The 10,133-nt window shown below is 37.1% G+C and overlaps 1 protein-coding gene across 1 annotated transcript; it reads left to right on the forward strand.

Moving 5' to 3' along the window:
• The first annotated feature begins 2,006 nt into the window (after positions 1-2,006).
• Positions 2,007-6,850, forward strand: LOC101300567 (MADS-box protein JOINTLESS-like). The gene is made up of 10 exons (XM_004288470.1): positions 2,007-2,152; positions 2,346-2,486; positions 2,576-2,798; positions 4,327-4,405; positions 5,059-5,123; positions 5,209-5,319; positions 5,566-5,608; positions 5,822-5,863; positions 6,005-6,162; positions 6,538-6,850. The coding sequence occupies exons 3-10, from the start codon at positions 2,617-2,619 to the stop codon at positions 6,554-6,556; spliced, it is 699 nt and encodes a 232-aa protein (XP_004288518.1). The 5' UTR covers positions 2,007-2,152; positions 2,346-2,486; positions 2,576-2,616; the 3' UTR covers positions 6,557-6,850.
• The last annotated feature ends 3,283 nt before the right edge of the window (positions 6,851-10,133 follow it).

The following is a 10,133-nucleotide window of genomic DNA, read 5'->3' on the forward strand; positions in this document are numbered from 1 at the left end:
AGTTCTCAATTAATAGAAAAATCCATCTAATTTTACAGGCACTTGACTACAAATTTGGATTCATATCAAGATTATAGACATACACAGTAGTAATTATGGTTCCGAGATATATATACGTACTGTGTATAAATTATTATCACTTGGTTCTTTAAGAAATTATTCTTGCACTTGGGAAGGTTTAATTTTTTCTTCTTACAAATAGCAACATCTTTCATCGATGTTATCAGTGAAAGATTTAGTTGTTTCCATTATTGTTCTTGCAGTTATCCAGTGTGCTATAGACTTCGTATCGTGCATGAACAGTGATGACTCATCCCTCTTAGCTGTGAGACTCTCAGTAGAAAGCAATGCATTGTCACTGTCAAATTTTCATTACGAGACGATAATGGTAAAGCATATCAGAAATTAGTGCATAATTATTGAGGGAGGGACGTGCTTGGCCAGGTATAGGTATACGACTGGTCATCATCCATCACTACTGTAGACGAGTACTCCAGAAAGTTTCAGAGACCTGGAAAAACGAATCTAACCTATTCAATTGCTACAGTCAAGTAATGACACCAGTATGGCCTAGAAGACCTGCCGCCTGCGCGGGCAAAAGCATCAGAGTACGTACGTATTACACTGTTCTCATATCAATCACCGAGCTTCAATCACCTAACCACCACCACCATCCCAACACGGTTTTGCATATATTCTTTAATCCTTTCTTGCTCCTACTTTCTGCCAATCTTGCCTTACTGTTCCTGACTCACTGTAGAGATGTTTAAATTTGTCTAGTAATGGTTAGTACTTAGTACTGACCAACTAATTCCAAACAAAAATAAACACCAAAAGAATTAATTCAAAATATCAAATGGTTGCAAAAAAATAGTATTTACCTAAAAACTAGACGGGAAAAAGAAATGTGGATATATATATATATACGATAATACGATTGAAAATAAGTTAAAACAAAGAAGTTATAAACTAATTATTAATTTAACTTATTGATCCTCGTTAGAAAATAGGTCGTGTGTCTAGATAACTTGCGATATAAAGAAATTGCCAATGCTTCTAGTTTTAGCCTCATACTTTGGACACAGACAAGCTCGCACTACATACACTTCATTTCAACAAACAACCCGAAGATATAGATGTTGCTACAACATAAAAGTTGGTTCCACAATGAGGAACTAAATATTGATTAAGCTATAATGTTTTTAGATCACCTGCTCACTTCTTGGTGAATCTGTTACAGATTGATTGTAACTCAACTGGTTGATTGAATGAATTACGTTTATTTTCAAAAACAAAAATCGTTGTAGGTTAGAACTCTTTCCTAAGAGTATCATGAAATAAACATCATATAAAACAAGGTTATAATAAGTAAAAAATATTTGGGTTAAAGGTGATCATTCCATGTTAATTCATCGTCTTCTTAACAAGACTTTAATTTGTTTCTTGGAGAATCAATCTTTTAATTGAAGAGATCAAACTTCTCACTCAATATATTCGCTTTATTGGATTCTGACACATTTTTCATAAGACAAATGTTGTAGCAAACATTTGACTTAACCTTAAGCATGATCGAGCGAGTTTTTATGTCGGGTTTGATAGTTTCATCTGTCTTTTGGAATACATGTTTTTAGGCGCTTGAATTAGTTGGGTAGGGACCGTTTTTTGTTGTTTGAAAAATCGGTGAAGTAGGGAAGTGATAGGAAAAAAAACAATTATCTAAACGACAATTCAAAGAAAACGTGACCTTGAGTAAAGGACCAATACCTGACCAAGATAATAAGTGACTGTTCGAGCAATCGAGTGGGTACACATTGTCCTTAATAGATAAAAGAAAACCTCGGTCGTAGGCACCTAATTGTAATTAGGACACATAAATACTCTCCATCTGCTTGGACCTCTACATTTGAGTCTTCACACCACCATGGTTAAGATGTAACTAAAAGGCAAAAACTTTGAAAATTCCAAGTAGTTTGCTTTACCATAAAAAGACCTTCCCTTCCTTTTTCACGCTTCCACAAACATTCTGTCATTCTCTCTCTCTTCCCCTCCTTCTCATTCCGATCCCCATTGGTGGCTTTTGAGTTTTCCACTCCAATCCAACACACACACAGGGATATAGAGCACCGAAACCAACACTGAACCTCCTCAGCTGGTAAGCAAGTGAAGAAGAAGCAATTAAAAGAAGCATCAAATACCTTCACCTAATTTCTTCTACCCTCTTTATGTTCCCTGCGCTCCAATTGGTTGAAAATGCCGTTTCTTTTTTCCTCATTATATTCGTAGTTCATGGTGGTAGAGGATCTAAGATGGTCTCTCTCTCTTGCTCTTTGATGTTTATTTCTCAGAGAGGAAGTTTCAGTTTTAGGGTTTGCGCAAGATTCTTAGCTAAATTTGGCAAAATGGCGCCCCCACTGGACCTGTCCCTCTCTCATTAGCCTAATTTCCTGCTTTTCTCCCACATAACAACAACTTCCTTGCCTTTTCTGGTTAGAATTCTTGATTATACACTGGTTTATTCCCTGACTTAGATAACAAAATGGTCCAAATAAGAATAAAGCGGATTTGTTTTTTTCAGAGTAAGAATAAAGCGGGAGAAGAAGATCAAGAATCTGAGTGATGGCTCGGGAGAAGATTCAGATCAAGAAGATCGACAACGCCACGGCGAGGCAGGTGACGTTTTCAAAGAGGAGAAGAGGGCTTTTGAAGAAGGCTGAGGAGCTCTCAGTTCTCTGTGATGCAGATATTGCTCTTATCATCTTCTCTTCAACTGGAAAGCTCTTTGAATATGCTAGCTCAAGGTCTCTCTCTCTCTCTCTCTCTCTCACAGCCTTCAAAATTTCTTTTTACTTATCATGTTATTTCAGTTTCAAAAATTTATAAGACCTAAATCGAGTAAGGAGAGAGGGGGCAAGTAACAGAATATAAGAGGGTTTTGTTTCTGGATTTTGCTTCTGTTTGGTATTGATAGATCTTTGTAAATAGGTTCCTCGTGACCGTATCACTACTGCTATTTCTGATAGCTTGAACTAATGCCAGTCTTTGTTGACTGGATTGCATTTCAAGTAGCTGGATAGTTCATTTCCAGTTGTACCCTGCTCATGTGGTTTTGCTTTGTGACTCTCTCTCTCTCTCTATATATATATATATATATATAGACACACACACAAGGCTCTTCCAACGAGATATCCATTTTTTTGTCATTTGTAGGGATAGGCCCACATTATTAGATATGTTTTTTAATAGGCTTAGATGGCTGAGATTAAAACAAAAAAACTAACACTTATGTCAACCCTACACCGTTTAAGAGCATTAAAAATAAATCAAACATTTGGATGATTTAACGATCACTAAATTTGCTGAAAATTTGCATAAATGATCTACTTATATACACATACAAACTGAACGGTAGAGATGTGATTTAGTGATCGGAAAGTTTGTCAAATACCTTATCCTTAGAAATGAACAAAAAAAAGGATCTCTCATCAGAAGGGCCTATATATATATTTATGTTTCATTGACCGACTGACTCACACATACAAACCCAAAGACATATAGCCTGAACTGGGAGTCGCAAGAAACTGAACTGCGAGTCAGATGAAATGGGAGTGTTTGATTCCTTCAGAATTAAACCTTGTTTCTTCAATTCTTTGGTTCTTAGATTATGGTTTTGTTTGTGCTTGAGCTCATTTTGTCTTCTGTTTATTTGTATGTTTTAACTAGAAGTCTAGAACTAACTTTGACCATGGGTTTAAATGGAAATGAGGGACCAAAACCAGTTTGATAGGCCGTGATGGAAAGGAAATCCTAATCCCCTTTCTTCCATTGACAGAAAGCAAACTTTCCCATTTTTTGTCAGTAGAATATAAAGAATTTGCTTCTATTGATAATGTTCTACTACTCTACTTGGATTATGGAGCCGGTGGGTGGCATTTTGGCTATCAAATCGGAAAATCATGTTAGCTAGAAACTAGAGCCACTTAAGCTTCATTTTGAAGTTTCTAAGTTTGTTATATATAAACTATAACAAATTTGTAAGTTCATGCACACAAAAGTTGTCGATTATCATTTTTTAATAGTCTAAATACCAATGAAAGAAATTAGAAAGAGGTAACTTATGATTTTGGTTTAACAGTTTGACAAGTTTATATCAATTAGGAAACCTCTCTGGAATGCAAAACCAAATTATTTTACTTAAACAACAGACATCTTCAATAAGCTGTTCTTTTCTGTCTTTGTTTTGTTTTCTTATAATATTATATTCTTTTTCTACTATTGTTTGAATCTTTCTAGCCAGCCAGTGACATATATTGCTATTATTTCTTGAAGCATGAAGGAAATCTTAGAAAGGCACCACTTGCACTCCAAAAATCTTGACAAACTAGAGCAACCATCTCTTGAGTTACAGGTTGGTCCATTATATCTCAGTTATAAAGAAATACGAGCGAAGTTTCAAATAGCAGCCAATTTTTGTCCCTGCAACTTGAAAGATTATTTCAGGTTTTATAAAGTGTTCATATGCCAATCTAAATAGTATGCTTCTTTGGTTATCATGATCAAATGTGTTTGTATGCAGATTGTGAGTGCATGTGAGTAGTATGTTGAAGCATTTTTTTTTTTTAATTTTTAGATTTGGGGAATATTCAAAATGATTATTTATAAATCATTTTGATCATAGTATTGGTGTGATAAGTTTTATTGGATTGTTGAAAGTCAAGTTGATCAATGCCATCGTATCTGGGCTTTAGATAAAGTGCAACATAACAAATTTGAAATCATATTGTTATAGTAGTTCAGAACTAACCTTAATTATTACAGAAATAGTACTCTTGATTATAGTTTGCATTCTTTGTTTCCAGTATATACTGAGTTTAGGAGATAACAATATGGACTTTGATTGAAAGAATTATTCATGTATTTTGCTTAGCACGTGACATGGTGTATGGATTAATCAGTCATTCAAATGAACAAGTTTGCCTTACTAATTACTGTAACTGTTGTTCGGCCTACTTTTCGTATCTGTCATCAGTTTGCTTATAAGAATCATCAATTGTAATGTAGCTAGTGGAGAACAGCAACTACTCCAGGTTGAGCAAGGAAATAACAGCAAAAAGCCATCAACTGAGGTATATGTTATGTCCTGGTATTAGATAATACTTACCTGTGTATAGTTAGTAATTTAATAACACTAGTAAATTTGTAATAATGCAGGCAGATGAGGGGAGAAGAACTTCATGGATTAAATTTGGAAGAACTGCAACAGCTGGAGAAGTCCCTCGAGTCTGGAATGGGCCGTGTGATCGAGAAAAAGGTCATTCTATTGCTAATACATTCAAGTGTTGCATATAAGCCGATCATATGATGTGATAGTTAAAGTGTTTTTTTTTCCCATTATTATTTGGTATAAAGAACTGTTACTTATTTTATCAACTATGACATCTTCTGATCAATAATTTTTACCAGAAATATGATCTCCCTAGCGTAATTCTTTTTCAAATTTCTGATACGTGCTTTCGGCATGGCTCTATCTGTTGTATAGCTAATGGGGACATTTTTGTTATTTTTCAGGGGGGAAAAGATTATGAAAGAGATCACCGACCTTCAAAGAAATGTTAGACACTTTTCCTTAGACTTGAATTTTCATAAGCTTCATCAAAATCAGTTTGCATTATTTGAAGTTAACACATTTGGGATGGATTTTTATGGAGATTTTTAAAAATTATCTGAAAAAAAAAAATTATCTGAAAATAAATTGAAAATCAAGATAAATGGTTTTCTGTTTCTTGTTATTGGTTCTTGAAATGAAATTTATGAAAACGTGCAGGCCATTCAGTTGATTGAAGAGAACGAACGATTAAAACAACAAGTATAATCTCTCTCTCTCTCTCTCTCTCTCTCTCTCTCTATAATATATATGTATTAATGTGTGTGTGTGCTATGATTCCATAGTTGTATGAGTTATGCTATGATTCCTCAGTTGCTAATAGCTTGATATGCTTTGCTGAAGGTGGTGGAAAGAACGGATGGTGGACGGAGGCATGTTCATGCTGATTCAGATAACAGGTTTACGGAGGAGGGTCAGTCATCAGAGTCTGTAACCAATCTCTGCAACTCTAATAATTCTCCTCAAGACTATGACAGCTCAGATACGTCTCTCAAGTTGGGGTAAGTTTAATTTAGATGAAAATATATTCAATTTTGTAAATACTAAATACATTGCATCAATTTCTGCTACAATACCAGCATTGATCCTAACAAAGTTCTTCGCTACGAGGGCTCTACACTATTAAGAAGGGTATTCTATTTTTCCATTGCAAATATGAGTTAGTAGAAGATCTACAAGACAATCTAACATACCATAAATCTTGAAAATACAAACTCCATTATGGAAATGGCTTCCTGTATACATATGGTGTGCGGCATATTTCTAACCCGTTACACGATTGTACTAGATTATAATTTTGGAGGATTTTATATTGGACATGCATGTTACTGCCCAGATTTCTTTAATTCAGTCTTGTTTGGTTTTTGATTGTGCAGGCTACCATATTCTGGCTGACTGGAAATAGTTTGTGGTAAATTGTGTGGTTCCGGTTAGGGAGAATTAACTCCCAAGTATAATGAGATGGAATGTAACTGAACTGTTAAGAAAAAGGTGCAAGTGATGTATTAGAACCTTTGGGTTAGGTCTCTGTAATGTTTCCAAGCATCGTTAATAGTACTTGTTTTCCTAGTCACTATTACAATGCCACTCCCACATTAATGGTGAGGCACATCGCTTCTACACAATGCCACCCCCACAAAAATGGTGCACAGTTTCAACGTTGATGTACTTCCTCGGTACTTTTGATTGACGGTGCAGTCTACTTTATCTAATCGGACTCGAGAATGATAAAACGAAGATGAAGTTCTTCCATCCGACTGGTCCGAGCAGATACAGATTTGTCCTTCTTTGACATCTTTCCAGTCTAGTGTCTGAAGTACAGTCCACAATGACTTGATGAACATCTGACTCCGTAAGTCTGTCTTATACTTTATGACCAATTGTTGGGGGAAGTACATGTTGAACTATTCCCATTCCCGGCCCGGGGTTGCGTACTTGTGTTAGGTTGAAATAAACCAGACAGAAAATTCTATACCAAATAAAATATTAGAAAGTTTTGAACCTGACTCTTTGAACCTACCGGGCCACCTCTAAGAAGACGCATGCCAATTGCTTTTGATACTGAACTTTGGCATCCCTCGCATTCCAGTAAATCACCTCCACAACTATTCTAATTGCCATCTACAACCTCCCAACCTCCGGCCATAATTATATGATTGTTGGTTGATGTAATTCTATGCCACAATCGAGCAATGAGACTAGATAGATAGCAAACAGGAGACGAGGCCTACCCTTTGTATCTCGTTCATGGAATCCTCGGCCTCGGCAATCAAAGTTTGGTTTTTGTATTTTAAGCTTCCTTGTCAAATTAGGAGAAGTTATCATTGAAAAAGATCACTGTCCAGACTAACTAGACGGACTACGAGAACTCGTCAAATGATATGGTGATGGTTTCAGTATAACATGGGAGTAAAATGGTGGCCATGACATCACCTCAATGACGGTTTCGATCGTCTGATTTGGTGGTGTCGACGTTCAAATCGGTGCTGCCTCAATCTGCAACTTTTGAAAATTGCAAACATGTTTGGGTGGCGGGAATCCCAGCACTCGACTCTGCAATCAGTTAGTCACTTAATCTCTCAGATACACAACATTCCCTCGCCAACACTTTGCCCATCTCAAGTCATTAGTTCATTACGTATATGTGAAATTTTTTCGACCAATGTAAGATTGTCAATCCTAGTTAGTCAAAGCAGAACGTAGCAACTCTAAATCTTCTCTCTTCAAGAAGCAAAACTAATAAGGTTCACGAGAGCTCTTTTTTTAGTGTCAGACAGAAAATAGAAAAGAGAATGAAAAAACTAAGCCACTTTGAAGTTTGAATGCGCTTCGAAACTTAATTTTCTTCATAATTAGAGCTAGTTAGGTCTACAAATATACGAGCTATGGAGAACTGTTTAAATTAAGATAAACCTATGGTCAAGTAATTAGCAAGATCGCGTTTAACAACAAGGTTAAAAAGAGGAGAAGATTCTTTCTATTTTCTTTTATGGGGATCACATGGTGTTGTGGTGACATTGGAGTTTTCTTTCTATTTATGTGTTTGCAACAACCAACTGGTGACTATTCGTTCCTAAACAAGTGGTTTTGCTTTCTCTCTCCTCATCACGAACAATAGATAAAGATTTAACTCTGATCAATGAGATTCGAACTTGGATATGGTGCTCACTCATAGAAGCTCTTACTGACTCGACCATTTGTGATGGTTATCAGATTATGGGTGGTTATGAGATGAGGAAGAGGAGAGGTTATCATATAATTAAGGGGGAAATTCTGTATGTCTAAATACACGGTGCAATTTTAGCCATTCATAACAATTCATATGTTTGACGAGTTATGTTTGACCACCATGTTTTATATTATGTTCTCTTATCTTAACAATTCATATATGTATGTACGCGTTGTATAATGAAGATGCTCTGTTAATTAAGGTTGCACATAATTTTCTTTCATTGGAAAAATAAAAAAGGGAATATGGTTACTGTTAATAATTAAAGAGGACAAAAGAAATCATTTCTCGTTTTCAAAAGAAATCATCATTTAAAAAATGATAAAAAAATCTAGGGAAAATGCTCATTTAATACTAATTTAAACCCCTCATTCCCCATTCCAATGATAATCTTTTTCATTAGCCCATTTCAATATAAGGTAACATTTTTTATGCCCAAATACACAAATCTTTACTAAAGTCTTAACAAACTATATTATTTTAAGACTATTTTGCTCTCACCCCTAAAACATGCATAGAGAGAGAATATAGAAGAGAGAGAGAGTACTTGGCCGGACTCTCACCGGACTCCGATCACCAGCCGCGGGACTCCGGCCACATGCCGCCGGACTCCGGTCACCGGAGGCGGGACTCCGGTCACCGGAATTTCCTCTGTAACCAGTTACTGACCCCTAATAATCAGTTACTGACTAGTTAATGACCCCTAATAACCAGTTACTAATCCCCAGTAACCAGTTATTGACACCCAGTAACCAGTTACTGACCCGTAATAATCGTGTTACTAACCTCTAATAATCAGTTACTGACTCCCAATAATCAATTACTGACCCCTAATAACTTGGTTACTGACCCCAATAACTTAGTTACTGACCCCCAATAATCAATTATTGACCCCCAATAATCAACTTATTTCAGCTTATTATAATAGAAAAGAATAAATACCGGAACATAATCGAGTTATTGACCCCAATAATAGTTACTAACCCCCAATAAAATGTTGAAGCATTACTGTGAGGCCTATAAGGGCATCCAAACCTCCAGTCCGTTGTCAAGGAGACAAGGACCCAAGCCCAAACCAAAAAATTGCTCTGGGCACCCAAAGCATCAACGTATAAACCCGCCGCCTCCTCCATCGTCTCTCATCATCATCTGAGGCTGCTATGCCATTTGAAACAGATAGGACCTAAAGACGACGTCGTTGCGGCAGCAGACGCGTACATAGACGGAGGAGAAGAATGCATGGTGGTGGTCCTCAATCTGCCCAGCAAAGCTTGCCATCCTCGACGACGCTGATCGGGACCCCAACTATCAGTCCTTTCCCAGCTTCGATAGACACCGGATCGGAAGTGGCGCCCTCTAAAGCTTGGAGTCGTCGTCGTTGTTGAGGTGTGGACATCAATCGTTGTCAGATCGGATCTGTGAGGACGTTGACAGCTTGTAATCAACGTCACCGGAGATGTCGACGGAGGTGGAGGTCGCCGTCGCCAGCGCGACTCAGATTGAGGTGGAATTCGGGATTTGCAGCAGTGCGAGGTCGCCGGAGGTTAGGGTGTTGCCGAAAGTCACCTCGATCACCTTCGTCGGACATATATCGACGTTGCCGGAGTCGGCCACATCTTGATGAGTGCTGCGATGGCAGTTTAGAGAGAGAGAGAGAGAGAGAGAGAGAGAGAGAGAGAGAGAGAGAGAGAGAGAGAGAGAGAGAGAGAGAGAGAGAGAGTAGAGTAGTAGAGAGAGTAGTAG

The sequence above is a fragment of the Fragaria vesca genome, linkage group LG1 (genome assembly GCF_000184155.1).
Source record: "Fragaria vesca subsp. vesca linkage group LG1, FraVesHawaii_1.0, whole genome shotgun sequence".
In the NCBI taxonomy this organism is placed as follows: Eukaryota; Viridiplantae; Streptophyta; class Magnoliopsida; order Rosales; family Rosaceae; genus Fragaria; species Fragaria vesca.

Excerpts from the sequence above, each read along its gene's own strand:
- LOC101300567 (XM_004288470.1), top strand. The coding sequence starts at position 2,617 with ATGGCTCGGGAGAAGATTCAGATCAAGAAGATCGACAACGCCACGGCG. Across the intron at positions 5,124-5,208 it reads GCAAAAAGCCATCAACTGAG|GCAGATGAGGGGAGAAGAAC; the intron begins GTATATGTTATG and ends GTAATAATGCAG. Across the intron at positions 5,864-6,004 it reads ACGAACGATTAAAACAACAA|GTGGTGGAAAGAACGGATGG; the intron begins GTATAATCTCTC and ends GCTTTGCTGAAG.